This window comes from Lissotriton helveticus, chromosome 7 (genome assembly GCF_964261635.1).
Source record: "Lissotriton helveticus chromosome 7, aLisHel1.1, whole genome shotgun sequence".
Classification (NCBI taxonomy): Eukaryota; Metazoa; Chordata; class Amphibia; order Caudata; family Salamandridae; genus Lissotriton; species Lissotriton helveticus.
In genome coordinates this window covers 1,043,838,408-1,043,863,499 of record NC_136068.1, presented here as the reverse complement: position 1 = coordinate 1,043,863,499, position 25,092 = coordinate 1,043,838,408, and the positions used below count along the sequence as shown (strand labels likewise).

The 25,092-nt window shown below is 43.6% G+C and overlaps 1 protein-coding gene across 1 annotated transcript; it reads left to right on the top strand.

The window, feature by feature from the left end:
• Positions 1–11,314: 11,314 nt before the first annotated feature.
• On the top strand, positions 11,315–24,267 carry TK1 (thymidine kinase 1). The gene is made up of 7 exons (XM_078650759.1): positions 11,315–11,544; positions 12,222–12,253; positions 12,870–12,983; positions 15,017–15,110; positions 20,401–20,490; positions 20,565–20,684; positions 23,429–24,267. Exons 1-7 carry the CDS (start codon positions 11,479–11,481, stop codon positions 23,627–23,629), a joined length of 717 nt encoding a protein of 238 aa, XP_078506885.1. The 5' UTR covers positions 11,315–11,478; the 3' UTR covers positions 23,630–24,267.
• The last annotated feature ends 825 nt before the right edge of the window (positions 24,268–25,092 follow it).

Genomic DNA, 25,092 nt, shown 5'->3' with positions numbered 1-25,092 from the left:
TGTCTTTGAAGTTAAGCTTGTCTGCTCGCAGCCACGTTCCCAAGGGTTGAGCACAGGAATCATTTTCTAAGACCTATTCTGAGCCCTATACTGTGTTAGTGGCCTTATTGCCAGTGGCAGACCTACGTTTGCCCCTACCAATAATCCACTTTCCAACACAAAGTAATGGGAAACAACACAATTTCTATTACATCATAGGTAGTTATAGTTAGGACCGAGTTTCCACAGGAAGAGCATTTTTTGTTTTGCTTATAACTTTGACGTCGTTTGATGAATCGTAATGAAATGTTCAAAACAAATTCTTTGTTCATATCAGCTCCTATGTTAAAAGTTTGGGGGTGATTCGTCAAGGGGGGGCTGAGATAAAAGGGGGGTCCCAAAACATGTTTTCTCCATGTTTATTTCCATAGGATACGTTAGACAAGGCTACAGGTCGAACGGGTGAACGGAATTACCCCAAATTTGGCAGGGAGAAGGGTTTTGGTCTAGAAAGTACGCTTTTGTTTATTTGGTGTAAATCCGTTCAGTAGTTTTTGAGAAATATTGAAATTTACAGATATCAATATTTGGGAATTCTGCCATCTGGTTGGCTGAGGCGTTAAGAGCACGAACTTGCTGCTTATTGGCTGTGAGCGGTTGCAACTAGGAAGTGTTGGCCGCCATTTTGTGATTCCATTGAAGCGAGTAAGGAGAAAAAAAGAGCGAAAAAAAGTTGGAAAGGAGGGTAGGTGCACTGTAACCTCTGTGGGGGAGTGTGAAGCGAAGTAGTCACTGTTACCGTTCTGAAAGTGCAGTGTTGCTCAGAGTGACATGGTGCTGATATGATATGGTACTACACTCTGGAATGAAACCGAGAGCCTAAACCGTGAGGTCACTGCTGTAAAGTGATTTGGTCTGGTCTTTGTAGCATACGTGTGAAAGTAGTGTTAGTAGGAGTTATATCATACAGGTAGTGGGAAGCGAACTACTGACCGCTATCATGCGTTTATTCTATACCGGAAGCGGGCAGCGAAGTACTCACGCCTACCGGTGTGAAGATTTGGGGATGAAATCGAGGTGATTGCTGTAAAGGGATGGGTTCTGGGCGCTGTAGTATACGTGTGTAAGTAGTGTTAATAGGCGTTTATACCATACAGGGAGTGGGAAGCGAACTACTGACAGGTACCGTGCGTTTATACTATACCGGAAGTGGGAAGCGAAGAACACACGCCTACCGGTGTGAAGACTTGGGGATGAAACTGAGGTAATTGCTGTAAAGGGATGGGCTCTGGGCGCTGTTGCATACGTGTGCAAGTAGTGTTAGTAGGCGTTTATACCATACAGGGAGTGGAAAGCAAACTACTGACCGGTACCATGCATTTATATTATACCGGAAGTGGGAAGCGAAGAACTCACGCATACCAGTGTGAAGAGTCGGGGATCAACCCGAGCTGATTGGTGTAAATTGATGGGCTCTGGGCGCTGTGGGATACTAGCCGCTGTAGTATAAGTGTGTAAGTGGTGTTAGTATGCGCTTATAGTATGTAGGGAGTGGGAAGCGAACTACTCACCCCTACTGGTGTGAAGACTCAGGGATTAAACCATGAGCCTAAATTGTGAGCTCATTGCTGTAAAGTAATGTGCTCTGGGTGCTGTAGCATACCTGTGGAAGTAGTGTTAGTGAACGTTTATACAATACAGGGAAAGGGAAGCGAACTACTCACCCCTACCTGTGTCAAGACTCGTGGACGAAACCATGAGCTCAGTGCTGTAAAGTCATGTGCTCTGTGCACTATTCCAATGTAAGTCATAGTAGAATGTTAGTATGTAATTCTACTAGAATCTAAGTATGTAATGTTAGAATGTAGGGCTGTCATGAGGGGAACCTTGTGGAGTTTTTACACGGTGCTGGAGAAGACGGTTGCCTTGCTTTCTGCTCCTGTTGGTGGCTGTTTCAGGTGTCTTGTTTTCCTGTAATAAACCTATTTATCGGATCCACTGCTGTCTGCCTATTCAATACATAAATTTGGCGACGAGCAGAAGGTAAAAAGAAGGCAGCACTGTCATGCCCCGAGTCTCGAGCCATTCCCCTCCCATATATAAGGAGCAATACTGCCTGCGAACGTTGCTTAGCGTTCTAGCTCCTAGCCCCATTTCCGTCCTGATGTGACTTTGCCTGACTTCCGTTTTGTCATTTCCGGTTTTTGCGGCGTCCTCCGTGTGTGGACGTTGGTCTCTGTACTCACAGTACCGTGCTGATTTTTGCCGGTGCTTTGTTGGTGTTTTTTGAGTGTGCGGTTTTTTACCGCGTTTAGTGGCAAGTGAGTTTCGTTTTGATTGTACTTGGCTGTTTTGCCGTCTTTGTTCTCCCTTATCCCCGTTACCCAGTTGGGTGCTGCCTTGAACCTTCCACAACCCTTCCCTGGTGCTCCGCTGTCTGGTTGGAGTTTCTCCCGCCACGCAACCGGGCGCTGTTGTTGTACTGCACTGCCCTCTACCTGGTGCTTTGTTGGGTGGCCGGATTTGGTCCTGTTACCCAGCTGGGTGCTGCCTTTAATTTATTCCTTTTTCTCCGGTCCCGGTGTTCCGTGGAGCAGCCGGACTTGGTCTCGCTGCTCGGCTTTGCACTACGATTTGTTCACATTGGCGGCAGAAGGTTTTCCCCAGCTTCTCCGTGAATCCTGATCATACCATACCTTGGGGACTTTGCGTGGACCACACCCCTGTGCAGTGTTTATTTTTGGCTCATCTCTTCTGAACCACGGTAACAGCGTTTTGCGCTACCTTTTTGTTACTCTACGATTGTGTTGGTTTATTTACCCTATTCTCAGTCTGACAACATTCTTGACAGATTGCTACCTACACCTAAGGAACAAGCACGTATATAACATTAAAAAGTCCTGTAGGGTATAACCTACAAGCCCTTCCTGGTTGCCCTTGCAGAACTAATTGGTGAGCCTATTTTCCCTCATTCAGAATTGCATATATTAAGTTGGGTTAGTGTATATGCTTTGTTTGTCTGTTACACAGGAAAACAGAGAAGGTGCTCCAATAGACTTCCATGTATGCTGACATATAGAAGCCTAGTAGGAATCCCCTGCATGCTGCCATCTATGTTAACTACTAGCCGATCATACAAAAGTGGTAGGTTAAATGTTAGTGTTGTCATCATAGGTCTCATAGTGTTACATAACTAGTGCAGAAATAACCCTTTCCTTTCATTACAGCCTGTTCATCTCGCAAAGATCCTTTACCGTGGTATCATCGACAAAGAGCTGTATATTTCTTTCTCCCACCTTTCCTTGTTTTGTTTCCCTGTTTTCCCCTGGCGTGCCACTCTCTACTCTAGAGGCTGATAGAGTCGAGAGGCCGTAGGGGAAGGCTGAGAACTATTCATCAGTTTCCTGACGCTCCTGTGGAACGATTCAGCAAACCATTACAAGCACTCACCAATATTTCAAAATTGCTTGTGTTGTGCTGAAGCCCCGTTTTCTTCATGTAGCTGTTTCTACTCATGCCAGGGTCGTCAGCTCATTGAACTATGTCATCCGACTTCTGCTAGGATTTATATTTTTAGATTTTGTGCTTCTTCACTACATTCTGGTCGCTGTACTACACGTGTGTAAGTAGTGTTAGTATGCGTTTATACTAACAAATACATCATGGTCCTAGGGAGGGCAACCTCTCAGGCACAGCTCATACAATGTTCCGGGGTGTGCATTTGCGGGACATTTGAGTTTGCTATTAGAGGGCGGGTGCATGGATTCCACCCTGTGTTAGCAAATCCTCGTTTGACTACTTGAAGCGAGAGGAGGAAAACCTTGTATCGCTTTAATAGAGGGGATGTGGATGGTAAAAATGGAGAGAAAAAACAAAACAAACAAAAAAAAAGCGGGGTCTTACCCGTTCATTTATATGAGACCCCTGGTGGGTAATGTTCCGTGGCCAATCCAATTATTATATTGCAGGGTCTCTGTAGGACTGGGGATCTTAATGTCACATGTAAATTAGGCGCGGAAGGGCACAGAGACGTTTCACAGCCTAGGGGACCGCCACCTTTCCGAGTATTGTTTACTACTTGTTTGTGGGGTTAGAGGCTAACAAGTCCAGGGATCGCCACACTCCGGGGCTTTACTTAAATATGCAGGGTGGGCCTCGGCAGTCCCTGAAGCCTCACACGGGCAGTACTCATGGTGTTATAAAATGATACACTCATAGAACTCTTGCAGTTGTAGAATTACCCAGGCTTGAATTTGTGTAATAGTCAGTTAGACTATGTTTGGCAGGTGCACTGTAATATTACAAAGGTTTGCCCTCATAATCTCCTATAAACAGATGATTTTCACAATGAACTATAGACAAGTGTTGTCAGAAAAAGAAGACCTCTACACTCAGTTATTTATTTGAAAAAAAAGTAACTGTTATTAAAACACAAATAAATAGAAACGTAAGTTTAATAGAACAAACATTATAATATAAAAAAACATGGGTTGGACTCCAGTGGAAGCAGCGTGGAAAACCTGCAAGACAAAAATGAAACATAAGTATGTGTGCTATGTGGAAGAGGTAAAGAAAGGTAGTCCGAATGAAAGGACGATAGTGAGAATGGGAGGGAGGGAAGTGGGTGGAAGGGAGAGACAAAAGAAGAGAGGGAGGAGGAGACAGAGCGTTGGCCTACAGGACCCAGCCATTAGTGTTTACCCTCCCTTCACCCGTTTGTCTAGGACGCTGGGGTCCGTGAGAAAGAGTGTGGTCCAGCAAGTCCTTAAAATGAAACATATAAGGCCAGAGATTAGGGGCTGTATTATCAAGGAACGGCGATAACATTATGGCCGCTTTAGCGGCAGGAAACTGCTGCTAAAGGGGCGATAAGGGGCTTGACAATATGCCCTTGTGAATTCCCATAGAAGCTCAGGTTCTGGTGTGAACCTGGGCTTCTATAGGAATTCACAAGGGCATATTATCAAGCTCATTATCGCCGCTTTCTGCCGCTAAAGCGGCGATAATTATCGCCGTTCATTGATAATCCGGTCCTACATTATTAGCTACGGGAAAATTGCTTGCATGCACCTGTGCACCCAGGGTGCTGCACCCCAGCCCCTTTCCCCGCACTGTGCTCAATTGTAGGTCCTGCACACCGAGGTTTCACTGCTCACCTGCCACCACCGGTGTGCCCCACGACGTGTTGGTGCAAACTCCGAGTCCGGTGTACGTTTGTACGGTAGGAGAGCAGGTCTCCGGTCGGGGACAGTGTCTTGATACCACGATGGAAAGCGTCAGAATGCTCAGGGCATTATTGCGGGGTGAGCTCCCGCTCCGCCCATTTTGAGCCAATCAATTCAGTGTCTGTAAAGGGAGAAATAATTTAATGGTGGAAACATCTGGGAGGTAAATAAAGGTTTATTTCAAGCTTGATAGAAAACAGGAGTTGAGTGCATCCTTCGTTTTTGAAGTACGATGTACCAACTGTTAGTGGTAATCATGGTTCAAAGAGGAGTTGGAGTGCACGAGAATTCACAAGGTTAAATAATAATATGTTATACGAAGGTTCACATATAAAGAAACCGAGGGCACGGTAGAAGCATAATGTGTGCGTGTAATGCAGTGGCGGAAGGCTGTGTGAATGTACACTTAGTAACAAGCTCACTACAGTGCCCTAAAAGCCAACGCCACGTGTCTGTAGGGCAGCGCTGCCCGCTGGCTCAGGCCTACAGTATGGTCCAGCAGGTCCTTAAAATGAGACAGAGATGTGACTGAATGAGGTCAGAGATTACATCATTAAGCACGGCAAAATCACTTATTCGCATGTGCGCACTCAGGCTGATGCACCCCACCCCTCCTGTAGCACCGCGCTCAACAGGTCAGAGTAATGCAGTGGCGGAAGGCTGTGTGCATGTACACTTAGTAACGAGCTCACTACAGTGCCCTAAAAGCCAACGCCACGTGTCTGTAGGGCAGCGCTGCCCGCTGGCTCAGCCCTACAGTATGGTCTAGCAGGTCCTTAAAATGAGACAGAGATGTGACTGAATGAAGTCAGAGATTACATCATTAAGCACGGGAACATCACTTATTCGCACGTGCGCACTCAGGCTGATGCACCCCACCCCTCCCGTAGCACAGCGCTCAACAGGTGTCTGTAGGGCAGCACTGCCATCTGGCTCAGGGCTACAGTACAGTCCAGCATGACTTTAAAATGAGACAGAGATGAGACTGAATCAGGTCAGAGATCACATCATTATGCACGGCAACATCGCTTGTTTGCACCTGTGCAGCCAGGCTGATGCACCCCACCCCTCCTGCCGCACCGCGCTCAATTGGAGGCCCTGTGCACCCAGGCTGCTCTGCTCACCTGCTGTCATTGTTGTGTGAGCAAACATTACGTGCAGCAGTGCTCACAATTCAGCTGGAGTGATGATTTCAGGATGGTGTACACCTCCTGGATCCCTTTCGAAGACGACGGGCAGTAGGGCTCACAATTTAGAGCAAGTGTTGATTGCCAGGATGGTGTACACCTCATGGATCCCTTTTTTTATTGTGCATTGTGATATGCAAGTTGGATGCACCCATATCACCTGAGGCAGTGTGGAAGAAGAGGGACACATGGCGTCGTGGTTATCCTATTTATACGTACGCAAAGTGAGCTGGGCTTGCGTACGCCAGGCCAGCGCAGGGGTGTGAATAATTATTCCAGGGACCTGGGCGTTGTTCAGTTCCTGCCTGGCCAGGAAGTGTACTTATGTGTGTTTCTTTTGTAGTTTTGACCTCGCAGAGTGTGCAATTTACATTAGTGTAGCATGTGTTGGGGCGGCAACTATCACTAATGAGATGGTGTTTGAAAAGATTGAATGGCGATTATCACATGTCGTTGTCAAGGTTGTGGATATGCGCAGACACGCATGTCAATGGTGTGCGGTATTATTGAAAGTGCTGCTATCGCAAAGCGTACACATGTGAATGTGCTCGGATGGAGGGAGGATCAGCAGTGAGGCTACGTCATTAACAGTGATCACACTCCTTACAGTCAAGCAATGCTTGTCAAATGTGAATCTGAAAGTCGCACATATAACACACTACTATATTGGTAAAGCCTGACAACAGAGCGTACAGCAAAAGAAATCTACACATTGCTGTTTACTGTTTGTCACATGTGAACTAGAATGTGCCCTCTGCCCGTGGCTCCTGATACTTTTTAGAGCCACGAATACCCAGGCTGAAATTGAGCACAAGAATGTGCACACACACACACCAGGGGCATCGTGTAACAAACATTTGTTTTTTGATGGAACGTTTGAGATGCATGGCAATCACACGTGGAAGGCTAATGTACAGACCATGAATATTGATCAAGATGATTGTTGCATGTTGTGTGTAGTATAAGATATGCGTATACAGGAAAACACTTTTCAAAAAAGCTTTCTAAGCAGAAGAGGTGTCTCTCATCAAACTCTGTAGAGAGAATGAGTAAAATGGGCGGGGTCGTCCAACTGTTACATTGGGAAATGTTATGAAGCAATCAAATGCTTTTTTTTAAGGTCACATGGCAATCGCGCACCGAGCGTGCAAGGAGGACGCAACCGACGCAATTTTGACAAAATATATTTATCATAATTAAGGTTTATTACAGTTAGAAATATATAAATGTTTTAAATATTTTAGATTAAGGCTTGCTCTCATATACTGTTTAAAGTTATTTAGATATACTTTTGAGTAAAAAAAAAAAAGAGGGAATGGCGTACCCAGCACAACACTATACGTCTGTGACGTAACATAGGGCCTGGCAGCGTTTACTCATCGCATACGCAACGCGCAGCGGGCGCGACCCCGTATGTACATGACGTAATGCGTGGCTTGGTACTGCGTACCTGTCAGATACCAAAGTAGCAACTGGGGTGACTTCATGTGTATATGATGTTACGCGGTGTCACAAACTCGTCAGATACGAAATGTGCATCATTTAGGGGTTTAGCAACATGGCGGATAGGATTCGCGTGGTGATGGAGCTTAGTACGGTACCGGTATGGGAGTGCAGTTTTCTCCCCCCCAAATAAGTATATATATATATTTTTGGGGGAATATATAAAACATTACATAATTTTTAAAGTTACAAAAAAAAAAGAAGTATAATAGAGTTCCAAAATATAAAAAAAATATTTGAAAAAATATGTTTTAAAAAACATTAACATATTAAATTAACATTTAAAAAAACTTTGAAATTCACAGAAAAAAAGCATAGGTTTCAGGCATATTATAGTTAGCAATTAGCATTTATAAAACTTTAGAAATTCACTAAAAAAAACATAGGTTTCAGGGACGTTATAGTTGAACATATGACTTATATAAAACCAGAGAAATTTGCCTGTTATTGTTAGTTAAGCGAACTATAACTCGCGCGACTGCAATGCACTGCTGATGATGTCACATATTTCATCACTCATGACATGGTCAGTGACATCGCTGATGACATCTCAAATGACATCACTCATGACATCATCCACGTGACAATCTGATGCACATACTGATGCTCTAATATAAACTTTGATACACCCATTCTAAAATGCTGACTACTATTTTTGAAACCATACACAGAAGAATGCCATATATTACCTAGCACTTGCTATTTCCTAGGTCTACACACATACCCAGTCACTTATCACATACTCATCAATACAGGACTATAATATGCACTCATACATCTATACATGCAGTCACACTCTGCCACTCATCCATAGAGTTACTCACACATCTAGTCAGTAATGCAAAGAATCAATCACATACCCATTTAATCATGTATACAGTTATACACACCAACTTTGTTATTTTTAGACATACCACATCACTTATTTATACAGATACTAACACATATTATACAATCACTGATAGAAGCACACTTATTTATACATCCGCTCTTCAATTAACTTAGTCTTACGTATACTCATTTATATACTCCAACACTCACATATAGTGGCTTAACCCCTTCCATGCTGATGACGGCCCCCAGCCGTCATGCATCACGGTGGGCTTGTGCTGATGACGGCTGGGGGCCGTCATGAACCCGCCCACTCATTAAAACGGCCTCACAAGCGCAGAATCGCGGCCGCGCCCATGTTGTTAAAACATATGTAGTTAGTCACTGATATACCACTGAGACTTTTATTCACTCACCAACACACCCATTGACACACTAACTCACCCATACAGCCCTTCCCAGATGCACATTTTAATCCATACAACCACTGAATCATCCACTCAGACATCTATGCACAGACTCATACGTCCACCCATACAGACACTCGGGGGCCCATACAGATACTCAGACAACAAATCAATAACCTATATAGACACTTGTGTAGCTATTCAGCAACCCATGCAGTTGCTTACACACCAATGGAGAGACTATTACAGACTTTCACACAGTTTAGTCACTAACCCATGCATTTAGTAAGACATGTTCAATCACTCAGTCACGCACCTACGAAATAATTCCTTTAGGCACTTGTAAATGCATTAATTCTTCAATGCACCTTGGAATATATATAAAACATATTTAAACTTTGTACTGTGCAAAGGTTTTTTTTAACCTCTTCAGCGCGACCGCGTTTCCCCCTCCGGTGCTGGGCAGTAATAGAAACGGGCGTGGTCATGACGGAACGGTTCCGTCATGAGCACAGCTCAACCGTAGCTCATGACGGAACCGTTCCGTCATGAGCATGGAAAGGGTTAATCACGCAATAAAGTTTTTACTTACTTTTACTTATTTCAACTTTACAGAAACACACATTCACTGGATGATGTCATGAGTGATGTCATCAATGATGTCACTGACCATGTCATGAGTGATGTAATGTGACATCATCAGCAGTGCATTGCGGGCGCGCGAGTTATAGTTAGCTCAACTAACTATAACAGGCGAATTTCTCTGGTTTTATGGGTCAAATGTTCAACTAACTATAACGTCCCTGAAACCTATGTTTTTTTGTGAATATATATATATGTATATATATTTATATATGAATGTCACTTAACATACATTATTGTGATTTTATATTGTTGACAAATATTTATTTTAATTTTAAAAATGATAGCACTCAATGTTGTCTTATGCCATTAAATACCATACTCTGGACCTGATTTAGAATTTGGTGAAGAAGTTACTCTATCACAACATGACTGATAGCACATCCATCTTATGATACGTGCATTATATAATATGGGACTAGTGATTAAGAGCTTGGGATATCTGTCTCACAGTGATGGAATCACCCTTCTGCTAAACTGAAACTCCGTGCTTTTACATTTTATAGGTAGGGTGCTCCATCCTAAATAAGACAGAGCAACCTGTCTCCAAGAACAAGTGTATCAATGCTATTGTTAAAGTCAAGTGCCGTAGGTCTCTCCAACTTGGCTAAATAGCACTGAAACTTCAATGTTGATCAAGCTACCATCTAAATAGTCATAATCCACCATTAATGATCCTGGCTCGGGTGTTCAGCTCCTCCGACGGTACGGGTAACGACCAGTTGCTCAGCTATTAAGCCTCATACCCTGGGTCTTTCAAAGAGGACACCTGCCGGGCTGCCCAGTACCCAGACCCGCTCCATTCAAAGCGAGCAGCTGCTCCCTTTTCAAATGCAACAGCTGCTCTGCTTCCATGACCGTCCCCGCCCCAGAAACTCGTTAGAGGCGTTAGCTACTTGCAGCCCGCCGCTTTCTGAGGGCTTGGCCTCTTAGCACTTTAGGGGTTTGAAGAGAGGCGCTACTGATCTGCTTGCATGCTGTGCAGATTATGCAGCAGATGGTGGAAATCATGTGGTAAATGCGGCATATCTATAATTGTGCGAACGTCGCGCAAGCACATAAAGCCAGTGGCCCTGACTATTATATGTTGGACAATCACAGCACGACATTAGCCACATGTTCACACAGTTTTCATCAAAAATAATGATTGGTTCTTCCACGTGAATGCCGTGGCGCCGCTTCTAATGCGTCCGATGGATGATCAAAGCTCTCACTAGTGGTTACCCGTCCTGCGTGTGCCTTGGTTGATTGTTTGTCCCTTCTTTCTGTTCCTGGTGGGTGCTGTGGCGCGGGATTGTTTAGTAATTTTGAAGGGGAGAAAGTGCTGTGAGGGGCAGCTCAGCAACAAAACTAGGAATACCGCATACCCCTGGTAGTCTTTCTTCTATTCTGTTTGGGGCATTAGTTCTCACTTCCAAAAGTATCCGGATCCCGCCTTCCTTACATTGTGCTGATTGGTCACATTCTCTTTGAGGAAGTGCCAGCATGCCCAACGATTGGCTGGCTGGTTTCGTAAATGGGAGACTGCGCGGGGATTTTGATAGTGGGCATTTGTGCAAGTTGGAAAGGTGGAAAATCTGCTCCTGGAGTCCATCGCTGCGCCTGTAGCTTGCAAACAAAGGAGCGTGCTTAGCCGAGTCCGCCACTTCAAGAGAGCTGAAACCAGATTCAGCCCAATCTGAGAAAAGAGCAGAGAGATTCAGGATGAACTGCCTTAACGTGCCGGAGGTGACCCCCGGCTCCCCCAGCAAGGTCCGAGGACAGATCCAGGTACTGGGAGAGCGGGAGCTGGCATACGTCCCAGAGCAGGGATGAGTTTAGAAGAGGGAAGGGCACTGATGAAAAGGGGAGCTGGGATGGAGTGATCGCCCGTGTGGGATGGTAGTGGATGCTTGTAAAATACTTGGTTGAGAGTGGTCCATTACCTTTATCTCACTTTGCCACGCTGGGTGATCTAAAATTCCTGCTGCCACTGGATGAGGTTTTGAAATCTGCAATAAATCGAAATTAAAACGAAGGTTCTAATTCATTTCTCACACTATTTGTTGTTGTAATTTAATGCAAAACTCCCTTGATTAACGCAATGTTTTTTTGTAATGGAGTAGTACTGATGGAATTACGACGTGGGTGTGAAAATGTTTCATTTTTAATAATCTCTGGATTCGGGCTACACTATGGTACATTGGTACCAAGGAAATTCTGACTAGTCGGTTTAGTCTGTGGAAGGGCTGTGTTAGGGCGGGAAGGACGATGACGGGGATGCTAGACGCTCTCCTAGTGCGGTCCTGCGTAGCATTGCCATTTACAAAAAATATAAAAGCCCCACAGAAGTAATGCAGTCTGTAAACGGTGGATTTGCATATCATTCTGAGGGTGGTTGGGCTTAGTTTGCATCGGCACTTCTGATAACGCGAATGTTAACCAAAATTATTGTCCTCCTTTTACAGGTGATTTTTGGACCCATGTTCTCTGGGAAGAGGTGAGTGGCTTGATTCCAGTTCACCCTCCTTGCATGGTTTCTGTTGAAAATGCCCGCCATTTGTACGGCCTGGAAGCTTTTTTGAACTTTTGTTTGCCTTTTAAGGTCCTTGAGAAGCCCTGCATGATGTGTCTGTGCCTCATTTGTATTACTTGGGAGCTATAAAACCGTTCTTTCTTGCCTATGCTCGCTGGGATGGGCCAGTTACCCTATCTGGGAAGGGTGATCATCTTGCATGCACTTCCTGTTTATGGTAGCCCCCTCTGAGCGATAGAAACCATCATTGTGTTTATCTTCCGCCGGATAGACAGACGATATTGAGAGTTTTATTTTCTAACTCCATCTGCTCGAGCCTTGTATGCCATGACTGTCTTATTACTGGCCCTATGGTTGCTGCTGGGGATAGAAATACCCCTGCCTCTCCTGATTGGCACTTTTTGTCGTGCCACCTAGACAGCACTTCAGAAGGCTTACTACCATTACATAAGTAGGATGTAGCATGGCATATGTTATGGCAAGGCATACCGCCTGAGAAACTTGATAAATAGAATGCTTATTTTGCTGCCGAAGCCATGAACATCTTTTTAACGTGATTTCACTACCTCACCCGTTTCAGTACAGAGCTGATGCGCAGAGTCCGCCGCTTTCAGATTGCACAGTACAAGTGCCTGGTCGTGAAATATGACAAGGATGTTCGCTATTCTGCGAATGGATTAGCTACGCATGACAGGTGAGTGTCATTTGTTCATGATTAAAGACCAGATTGTTTTCTGCTGTATTATGAATACCAGCAGTTTTACCCAACAGAACATGCGTCACAACATCCCCACCCATTTTATGTGTATCCAACGATAAGGGTACTTCCACCAGTACAAAATTTCTCATTTGTTTTAAGTCTGCTCTTCCTTGGTACTGTACGGGTTCATTTAATCGTCACATTACTGATATGCCTGCATTTTGTTCAGACTTCTGTCCTGTCAAAGTTGAGAGATAGGAAATTGATCAAATCATCTACACTGGATGGATCGATAAACACTACTTGCACTGCAGCTTTTCTTGGATCCGGTGCCTGTAACAACATGTCATCTTAAAATGGGTGTTTAAGAAACAATGGGGCTAGGGAGGAACCAGGTTCTACTGGTAGATCCAAGGTGAAGATTGAGGTCTCCATATGTACTTACTTAGGGCTGACGTGCCTTTGCTGGAGTTGTCATTTAATGGACCTTGATGCACAGTGCTCACTAATTTATGAGGATTAATATGCTTTAACTGTCAACACGGTGGTTGAAATTTCTACTTGTAAAAACTTTTTGGGGCAGAAAAGAATGCATGTGCTATGAGAATTGTTCTTGTTTGCAGTAAGGGTCTAATAAATCTTATGTACGCTATTGAGAACACGATTCAGCCCTTGTGAGAGCACTCTAGCGTCTGCCAGGGCTCGCACTAAAGTGACTAGAAATCTCATATCTAGTGGTTCAGGCATACCATGATTTATGGCACCTAGGCTCCACACATGGAAATTGTAACCCTGGGCGTGGTACTATGCTCGCGTAGTTTGCACAACTACGCGCTATGCAAATTGCACGTAGCACAGTGCAAAAACACGTATCATAGTAGGCATTTTTTGCTTGCTCGTGGCCCTCCATGTTAAGTTGGCGACCGCGAGCGAGCAAAATATTATCCCGGCAAGCCTTTTTTTTTTTTTCCTCGTTCGCGATCAACAACATCAAGTTGGCGATCACGAGCATGGGAAAAAAACCTCCGGCGAGATTCTCAATGCAGGGAGGTCTGGTTTCTCATTGCGAGTGGTCGCTTATGCTCGCGATAAGAAACTACCAGTACGCGTTGATAAAGCTGCAGTTCGAGTACAAATTGACTAGAGCGGTAGAAAACGACCGCTTGCACTGTGCAAGATGCGGTTTGCAATGATTGCACAGTGCGGACAAGCATCTGGCACTGCAATCGGTGCGAACAGCATTTTGCACAGTGCACTACGTAGTTCGCGTAGCTTGTGAAGTGCACTTCAAGTAGCTACGCGAACTACGCCCAGGGTTAGGAATTCAGCTATTGAAAGCACTTTGGTTGGAAACGGCAGGGTTAATTGTCCCAAATAGATGTCAGTTACTTGACCTATGGCAATAGGTTTCTTTATCAAAACGGGTCTTTAAAACTAGGTTATAGGAAAAGATCGGTATGGCTAGTTACTAGACTGATGTGAAGTAACTTGAAACATTAAAGGCTGAAAAATATTAGTTTCCATTTCTCCTTCCTGCTCTGTCCACATTGTTTTATAGTGGGTTTACAACCTAAGATTACATTTGAATACATACAATTTCATTTTAAGCATCTGCAACTATTAGATTTCAAGGGGATGTAGCTTAAACTAGCACCTGATGGACTACAGCAGTGTACCTTAGACATGCAAGCTGTTTCTTATGTCCTCCTGATGATCCATGTTTAATTGCCTTTGTGCAAAAGACTACTTCATAAACTTTAATACATAAAAGTTGTAAAAAGAGGCCGTGCAGTTATGCTGCAATGAGTTAAGCAATAGGATTTGTATTGATTTTTGGTTGTAGTGATTGTGTGTGCAAATATTTTGTGTGTGTGTGTATATATATATATATATGTATGTATATATATGTGTATATATGTATGTGTGTGTGTGTGTGTGTATATATATATATATATATATATATATACATACACATCGAGCTGCTATTGATGTTCCTGTCTCAAATGAAACCTTGACTTATTTTTTAGGAACACGATGGAAGCAGTTGCAGCCTCCCGCCTTTGCGAAGTCTATCATCTTGCTTTAAGCTGCTCTGTAATTGGGATTGATGAAGGCCAATTTGTGAGTATTTGTTTGGTTTCTGCAGCCAAGTGTTTTTAAACTAATCTTTTATCTAGAGTATTTAGTTAGTGGCAATGCACTAGCTTTCTTTTGCTTGTAATCAAAACAAGTGTCAAGTCAAACCATCTTAATTCAATTTCATATATGAATCATAAAAGTATTTCAGACATAAAACAATTAAACATCAGTATCACAGTTACTACAATTCATATAAAATTACATTATCATTTTGGTTAAACCAGTTGTCCATTAAAATATTCTTAAAATTAAATGATTGCAAAATGTTATATTCGAATGACTTTAAAACACAAACTGTCCCTCTTATCCATACCTCTTTCTGAGTGTGATCGCTCCTTTAATGACATTGAGTTTCTGAGTGTGATCGCTCCTTTAATGACATTGAGGACACAGTAACAGATATCCGGAGAATACAGAGAAAGCAGAAACCTAAAACCTTCAATTTAAGAAACGGGGCGATGAGCCCTCACTAAAGGTAACCAAAATCTATCTCTGTTTTATACAGGGCACAAAACGAGGTAAAGGTTAGAGTGCTTTGTTTTTCCACGTTATTACATGGGCACAATGAAAGATTATTTGTCCATTCGCATTGCTGCAAGAATGTGACCAGAAAATGTATTGAGGACATGTGGAAGATAGATTTTATCTATGTTGCAGATTTGTAAATAAGATACGGTTGAGGTTCCATGGCAAACTCTCACACAGTCAGGTGATTTAAATAACTGATTCAGCAACTGTAAATGCTTTGCACTCACTTCCCATAAGCAGTTTAAATAATAGATTTTGCTTGCAGGGGCAAGTAGAAGGATTAAGATAAAAATCAGCTAGGTCCAATTCCTGAAATGTTAGTTTAAGGTAACTGAACCAAGGAATAAAATCAATATTTAATAAAAGAAGACCATCTAGAATAATGGACTTTGTAAATTCGATTTCTCGGGTAAGCCATATCTTTGCCCATAGAAGTAAGGGAGCCAAACAATGCCTGTCTTCAATGTGTCCTAAGCCCACTTTGTGATGGCAGAAGGACGCAGATGAACCTTTGGGTACCAATTAAAAACCTTCCTATAGAAGTATCCTCTACCCCTTGGAGCAATTGCTGTATTACCAAACTCTTGCCCCGTAAGAAGCAATCGTGAGGCATTTTGCTTTATATAAGGCTATCCTCTCTTTAACCCAAATAGGCAGCATAACAGAAAAGAGTCTTTATAGCTCCGGTGGTCTGTTTATTTCTTAGTACCACTAGAGGATCCCAAGTGAGCTGGGAATTAAAAACGATTACCAAGTCTGAGAAGCTTGGCACTTTCTCAACCACAATGCCCTGTACCTTAAATGTTTTGGACTTCTATTCTTGGGACCACACACCAAAACATGTTTTTCTTCTGTGCGTATTTTTTACGGTTCACCTTTGGGTTTAGAGATTCCATAAAAACTACAAAGGCATATGTTGAAGCATGACACCTAGTAGGTCTCTGAGGTCAAACTTTTGTGAGTGTTTAGAAATAAACTGATAATTGTGCAGTAACAAAATGTTGTAGAACTCTAAAATAATATAAATTCACTGTGGTGGCTTTTTTTGGGTGAGAGGATTTGATTTGAGGCCAACTCACCCTTGATGCCCCTTAGCCTCTGATTTCACAGCATGGAGATTATCCATAGTTATTGTAGTTTGATTGTAAAATGTAGCCACTACATATTGTCTTGCTAACTGGATCCTCTGTCAGTGGCCTATTGTTCCCTGAGATTCTGCTCATGCACAGAACTTTGCGCAGGGACCCAGGACCTCGGTGTACTAAAAAACCCACCTCAGTGCCCAGAACCCTGATCCGACTAGCATTAGTGTCTCGTTCGTTCTCCGTGCTACAGCGAAGCTACCAATGATTAGACAACCTAGAACATGCGACTTAGGAAACCTCTCCGGAATAGTGGGAATCAAGAACACTTTTGTTCTAGCCCTCATACAGGATTATAGTGCTGTTACCACCCTCCCCGTGCTCGGAGCTAGTTTTAATTAATAATAAAAGAAGACCTCTAGGCTTTGACAGGGGACCTCATACCTCCAAGATCAGATGGAATGAACCACATCCCACAACAAGAACAGCTCCTTGATTTTGGAAAGGTTGTCTTCAATTGCCCCCTCATGTATGCAAATGCAATATTAAAAGCACCCGCGTTTGAGCAGCTGCGTTTTCTGGTATGTCTAATGGGAGTGGGACTGATCAACATGAATTAACAGCATACATTGTTATTCAACCATGGACACGATGTGCAGACTGAGGGTACAGAGTGCGCCTAGATTTGTGAAAAACAAACAGTTCTCATGTGAAAGAGCACAAGCAGGTTATTTACGAGAGCCATATAGAGTCTCATGCAAAGGCAGCAAAATGGCATTTAAGCATATACCTCACTTATGCTAACATAGCAATGTCTGCAGTTGATCCTGTATTCTCACTACAAGGATTTGATATGAGGCCAACTCGCCCTCGATGCCCTGTAGGCTCTGGTTTCACAGCATGGAGATTATCCATAGTTATTGTAGTTTGATTGTAAAATGTAGCCACTACATATCGTCTTGCAGACTGGATCCTCTGTCAGTGGCCTCTTGTTCCCTGAAATGTGTCCCATTGCCTTTGGGTATTCCAGACTGGAGTTTCCTGGGGTGTTGAGCCTCAACACTGTAATCTGGGCAACATCAACCACCTCCACGTGGCGTTTGAAAGCCCAGACTGAACGTTCTTAACCGCATGCGTGCGGCCGCTATTTTCGCACTGTGCAGCTTTTTTTCAAAAGCCGCGTTACATGACGAGCTGAGCTCGTCATGAGCATGCGAGCGGCGCAACTCATGACGAGCTCAGCTCGTCATGAGCACGGAAGGGGTTAAACAGTTGCATAATATAGCAAATTAAGCATGCTTCATTTGTTACCATGTTAGTTGGCTTCCTTTTTCGGTGGCAACCTACTAGAATGATTTGCTAAAGACCTCTTGGGGACATTTAGAAAGTTGACCTAGGAATGCATTCCGCCCTTTGCTCACCATTGACTTTGTGGGTTGGAACCCCCATTTTCTGACTTTATTGGCTGTCAAGCTTGAGTTCGTCCTTCTTGTTGACCACACCTAGTTTACCATATTCCACAAGCTTGCTTTCTGTAAACCCGCCTCTAAATCTTGTTCTTATTGGGTCACGTTTGCTCAGCATTCGAAGACAGAGGTCAAATGTCAGGTTGCGTCTTCCAGGGAGGTTGGTGTTTATTTTTCTTTCTCTGACTTCAGTGAGTATTTATGTGACAGTCATGCTGGCTAGTGGGGTCCTGCTTGGGGCAAGCTGCACAAACGTTTTTATTCTAGCTCAACAAAATTTAAATGTTTGTAGATGAACTGTGCTGACTATCAAATCAATACATTAGGAGGTGATATTTCCACACATTATCATTTGTGCGCTGTATACTTTTATCAGTAAAACTGTATGTGCCATTGTAATGGTCATTTCAATTGAAGTTGTTGTTTGTAATGGCAGTACGTTACCATAGCACGTAACCTGTCTCCACACTACGCATCACTGCACTCTTCTCTGCACCACTGCACTCCTCTACATTATGCCAATACACTACCCCACACTACTCTATGCATCAGTGCACCTTTCGCCATTGAAACTCTGCGTCACTGTACTCTACACCACTTTACCCAAAACCAATGCACTCTACGCCATCTACTCTGCACCAAATCACTCTACGCCATGCTATTTGACGTCACTGCATTCTATGCCACTATTCTACTTTGCACCGCTGTACTCTACGCCATTGCTCTCTATGCCACTCTACTTTGCGCCATTGCACTTTACACCAAAGCCCTTCATGTCACTCTATACCACTGCACAACACTACTGTATACTACTTCACTGTACTCTGATACAATCTATTCTATGCCACTCTATTGAACTACACTCCACAGCACTGCACTCTACTCTGCACCACTCTTGTATGCTACTGCTTTTTTCAATGCCAGTACACTCTACACCGCTGCACGATATGCCACTGCACCTGATGCCAGTGCACTCTGCACCACTCTACTTTGAAACAATCTACGCCACTTTTCTATGCCACTGTACTCTACCATGCACCACTATTCTGCACTCTCCTGCACTCTGCCAGTGCCCCTACCCACTCTACAGCGCTGAACTCTGCCAGTGCACACAACGCCACTTGCACCGCTGCACTCCATGCCAGTGCACGCAACGCCAGTCTGTGCCCCTCTGCAACACTGCACTCTATGCCAGATCACCTAAGCCAATTACTTTGTAACACTGCACACTATGCCACTTTACTTTATTAACATTCTACTGTCACTGAACTCTTCTGCACTGTGCCACTGAATTCTACTATGGGCCACTGCACTCTGCACCCCTCCACTCTACCCTGCGCCACTCTGCTCTGGAACAATCTACGCCATTACTTTATACCACTGCACTCTATCCTCCACCACTCTTCTGCACTCTGCAATACAGCACTCCATTCCAGTGCATTCTACCCCACCCTGCAATGCTGCACTCCATGCCAGTGCACTGTACCCATTGCTGCACTCTATGCCAATGCACTCTACCCCACTCTGCAGCGCTGCACTCTGACGTTCTACTCTGTGCCACTGAACTCATGCCTCTACTCTGAACTACTCTGCACTCTCCACCACTGCTCTGTACCACTCCACTCTATTCCACTTAACTCTACTCTGAAACAATCTACGATACGCCACTGCACTCTATGCCACTCTGGTGTACAACATTGCTAAAACATACTGGTCAAGCCAATAGCTCTTGTATACGCTTTGCCAATGCTTGTTGTTTTTGATTAATCGACTGCAAGCATCCCATCCAATATCTAAAGCAGGGGAACTTGGGCTGTGATCTTGCTCATGGTTTATCTTTTGATCAGGAAGCTACCTTCTTGGGTGGCAGCAACCTCTTCACAAGTATCTCACTCTGGAAGATACATTCCTTGTCTCTACACAAACATTGCTTAGTAGCTAGCCATAAAGATCAACATATTTACCGTCTGTTTTCCTGATTTGAAAATTGTTTGTTCTGAAGTAGCTTCCTTTGTAGAGGCTTCTGTTGAAAGCATTGATGTGTATGTTAACCTTCCCGCCCTTTCAAATAAATTGCATCTTTTATTAATTTCACAACTTCCTTTTGTGTCAGCTTGTGAGCCAAATCTCCTGTGATTGGTTGTATGCTTTACAAAGCCACCATTTGAATAAGAACTAACTGTTCTCTTCTTTTAGTTTCCTGATACTGTGGAGTTCTGTGAAGAAATGGCTAATGCAGGAAAGACTGTGATCGTGGCAGCCCTGGACGGAACCTTCCAGAGGAAGGTGGGTAGTGGATAACTCTTTGTACATAGATGCTAAACTCTGTTTGGGTTTTAATGTGTCTTTATTCTCACCAGGCCTTTGGCAACATCCTGAGCCTTGTACCCTTGGCAGAGAGCGTGGTCAAGTTGAATGCGGTGTGTATGGAGTGTTACCGCGAAGCTTCTTACACAATGAGACTGGGTGCTGAGAAGGAGGTAACACATCTTTGGTATCCCTCGTGCTCTCAAAAGAGCTGCTACTATTATGGGAATTTGTTTTAGCGTGCAAATAGGAGTGCATGAAAATGGTTCCATTGTTCTAGCACGTCACGCTGTTTAGGGCACCGTAGAAAATCTTATTCCTTACCTCGCTCTCAGCGGTGGAGCAATGGGGGAGTTGTAAGTACCATGGCCTGCCTTCCAAACAATTGAAAACAAAACCTGGCCTCCTGAAAATAGCCCCCAACCATACAGATATACATAGGCTCCCTGCCCAAAAGGGTCCAGTTTCTGTGTGACAGTGACTGTTTGAGCAGCTTGTCAACATGGGTCTGAAGGTTCCTCTGCTGATTGGGGAGAAGGCAGTTGGCAAGTGCACAGAGCTTCCTATGTGCTCCTTTCTCCTTGGAGATCTGGGAGAGATAGAAGAAAGTTGTCCAGATTGCCAACTGTCGTTCACTTGCAATGCTAGAGGTGGGTCTCTGGTGACCCTGGCAAGGCAGTGGAATGAAGAGGAGGCTGGTTTTATATCTAGTCGTTTACAAGGAAGGCTTCCAATGAAAAACATGTAAAGAAGGGATATAAAGTCCATCTTGCTAGGTGGTGGAGCTTCTGCTTAACATGGTATATGCATTAGAAGTCTTCTAGCTATCTGTGATGAATTGGCCCCCAAACGTTGGTCTTCTGTGAAGGCCATCACTGGTTTCTGTAGGCTCAGAATACTTTGAAGCCAGAACCCTATTCATTCATTGTACCCCCAGTATTTCATTCACCTCTGCTCCAGCACCCATGACCTAGCGATAAGTTATAGCCCCATCCACTACATCAGGCCCAACAAAATTAGCAGAGTAAATCAAATAGTGACTGGGGCCATTCAATAACTGAGTTTTAGTTAAATTAAAACGTACATTTTATTACAGCAATCTCAAAATAGGTAATACAGATACCTGCAGTAATTGCCAGATACAGGGTAGAAAGTCTAAAACTAAATCAAATTCCAAAAATAAACAGAACAATAGAACCGTTTGCATGTTCAAGGGACAATCGCCTCCAACCGAATTGCCAGAATCATAAAGAAACTAACAGCATCTGTAGTAGGAAAGGGAAGTCTCTCCATCTCAGAATCTTGTTGGGGAAAGGAGAATCATCCTCTTGCTGTCGCTCCCGGCCCCCAACTCTGGTGTCCTTTATTTTTTTATGCATTAAGTAAAACTAGATTCCACATGGCATGACTAGCGATTGGACAGATCAGAAGTGAGATGATCATTAAATGTTTAACACAGTCATTTTTAAGGTAGTTGGGAATCTTCCATTAGTTTCAACAGCCGTCCGCATATGTAAAATACAATATGAAACCTTCTCAAACAAAAGCTAATGTGCTAGCTAGCATGCATTGGACCGTCCAGTGGAAGTGTCCTTCAGAAAGATACATCAGCAGCACACTGGAAGGTTTTGTTCACACTGCTCGCAAAGGAAGATTACCAGTCGCATCAAGTTTTGTTGCACACTGGAAAGAGGAGACTCGCAGAGGGAACTTGATAGGGGCAGGATGAGCAAAACACTATAGCAACTGCATTCCTCAATAAAATTTTGTGTCTTCACTAAAATGTGACATAACTAAAGTACTTTACTAATCACACCCTCAGACAATGTTTTAAAGGGTAACATCATTAATTCATCAGTTACAGCTATATTCATCATAAAAAGTATTAGTATACACAAATTATCTATTACCTGAAATTCCATATGTAAAAACTGACACCTAAAAGTTCAAATATAGTGGGAGGGGTGGTTGGCAGCTGATGCTAGAAACCTTCAAAATGCTGCTTGAGTGCTTCGTACTAGATGAAATATCAATGCTGCTTGTTTTCTGCTAGTTGGATAGGGTGCAATCTATTCAAGTCGACTCAGAAATTTGCATATGCACAGGAAACAGTGGGTTCCCCATCTAACTCAACCGAACCACCCTGGAGCAAGATTTGTTTTCTTTTCTCCCTTTTGAGATAACTGTTATTGGGATAGTTGCCTTATAAAAAGTAAATGTGGTTAACTTGCCCTGCTACTTTGGCAGGCTGAAGGGCTGCTGTGCCAGTGGAGTAGCAGGTAAACCCTGTATTGGAGAGCCTGATCCTGCTGCAGGGTTTACAGTGGGAGAATGGAGGCCTTACCTGCCTGAAACAGGGACTGGACCCTTAACAGGTGTTAGAAAGAACACACCAAGCTGTAAAGGAGCGATCTGTTCTCTGTACAGAGTTAATTTTATGGATAGGCGCACGTTGGGCTAGATTGGGGTATGGGTGCAGGGACGCATTTCCTTTGACAATTTGATGTTTGGTAATCAAGTTCCCTGAGATGGGTGTCATCCTACTGCGGTGGAATGGGGCTTAGCTTCCTGGGGCTTTGCAGTCTCTCCTGGTGGTGCAGGGACGCATTTCCTTTGACAATTTGATGTTTGGTAATCAAGTTCCCTGAGATGGGTGTCATCCTACTGCGGTGGAATGGGGCTTAGCTTCCTGGGGCTTTGCAGTCTCTCCTGGTTCGATCAAAGGTTGATTTATCCGGTAAAGCTAGAGTCCAGCAAAAACGTTTAAATAGAAATTAGGTCCTTGTTATCACAGCTGCTGGATGCACAACTCTCAAAAGAAAAATGGAGACTGGAAGTTCTAATGCATGGCCTTTTTGTTACCAGTATCTAAGTTTGAAAACAGAATGCCTAAACAGTGTGCTAACTCCTTCAACAGGTGGAGGTGATCGGTGGCTCTGATAAGTACCATGCTGTGTGCCGGCCCTGTTACTTCAGGAAGCAGGCCCAGCAGTGTGGCCCGGACAACAAGGAGAACTTCACATTGGGCGTCCTGGAACCTGTCCACTGCGCGCAGAAGGGAAAACTGCGGGCACCGGCCACACCCCGGAAGCTCTTCGCTCAGCTCCAGGCCTCTTAACACGCGCAGAGTTCGCACTTCGATCAACGCTCTAGTCTGTCTTGGTCTGTGCCATGTAATTTGATCTCGTGTGCAAAACCACACCTTACAGGAAGTATTGAATCGCAATTGACCTTTGTGGTGGGGAGACTTACTTTTCCATGGGGACAATTGCCCAGAAGAGGAATTTGGAGCGATATTATCAGTCTTGCGTACTCCATGGTCAAGCTTTTTACACTATTTATGACGATAGCACTTACTGACGTGGTTTATATATTTAATGTGTTTTACGCAAGAGCATGGGTTGGCAGGACCATCATACTGTGTTGGCCCCAGATAGATGGTTTGCTAAAGGCTATTCCTGTGCTGCGAAGCAGTGGCTTTTTATTTTTTTTTATTTTTTATAATGTCTGTTGAAGTGTGTCTACATGTTGTCTGTCATGCCTTTCTGGGGAGGGTCCGGTATAGCGAGAGGAAAAGTATGCACATCTCAGTGGTGGAGTCTTTTAAATGAATGGTGGGAGGGAATAAATTATTTTTGTACATAAACTGCTCTCGTTTCTTTGAATTACATTTTTAAAGCTGGCGTGATATAATAACCCTCTGCTTGATGTTTTGCTACCAAATATATAGTGGGCTTTGGCTCCACCCATGCATTATTACTCGTCCACCTCATACGATTAACTCTTTGGTGTATCATATTTTTTCCAGGAAGTGCTCCATTCGAATACATGAGACTATTTTACATCTGAAAAGTACACGTAGTTGTGTTCGTCACACTGGATTATTAATCTCCCACAATTATTTTGTACATAAAGCACATTTTTTTTCTTGCTTCCCTACCCCGCAATGACCAAGCCAACTGAACAGACTTGAAGTGATAATCAGCATTTGTTAATGCATATTTTTTTTATACGACTTACACAAAACACCTCGGGTCTAGAGCAAAGGTTAAGAAGTGAGAAAGGCAAGGGTCAGTATATGTACAACACTAAGACAACAGCCTCCTAGGTCGGAGAAGAGAGCCTCTTCTGCCAGAACCCATCATTCACAAGATGTGATTTATCATCATTTGGATCTGGCCTTCTCCTACAAGGCAACCCAGTCTAGGCAATTAACTGGGATAGCCTTAGTCGGTGGAAGGACTAAAGGATGGCTGATGGCTCCGCATAGAACACTCTGGAACCTAAAGACACATCTGAATGTTATGTGAAGAGGGTTACAAAGGAAGAAAAAAGTGCAGCGCAAAATAATAATGAAGAAAAGAGTGTCTTAAAAAATGACTAACGCAACTCTATTCCAATTATATTCTCAGAGTGCCCTTGTCATATTTAAAAAGCAGTATGTCGACACTTGTGGTACTCAAGATGTCAGACAGAGTGATAGGTCGACATGTTTCTCCCCTCTTAAAGATCTGCAAGTATCGGGGCATTCCTCAGGACCAAAAATAAAAAAATAAAGCTGCTGCTACATATAAATTGTGA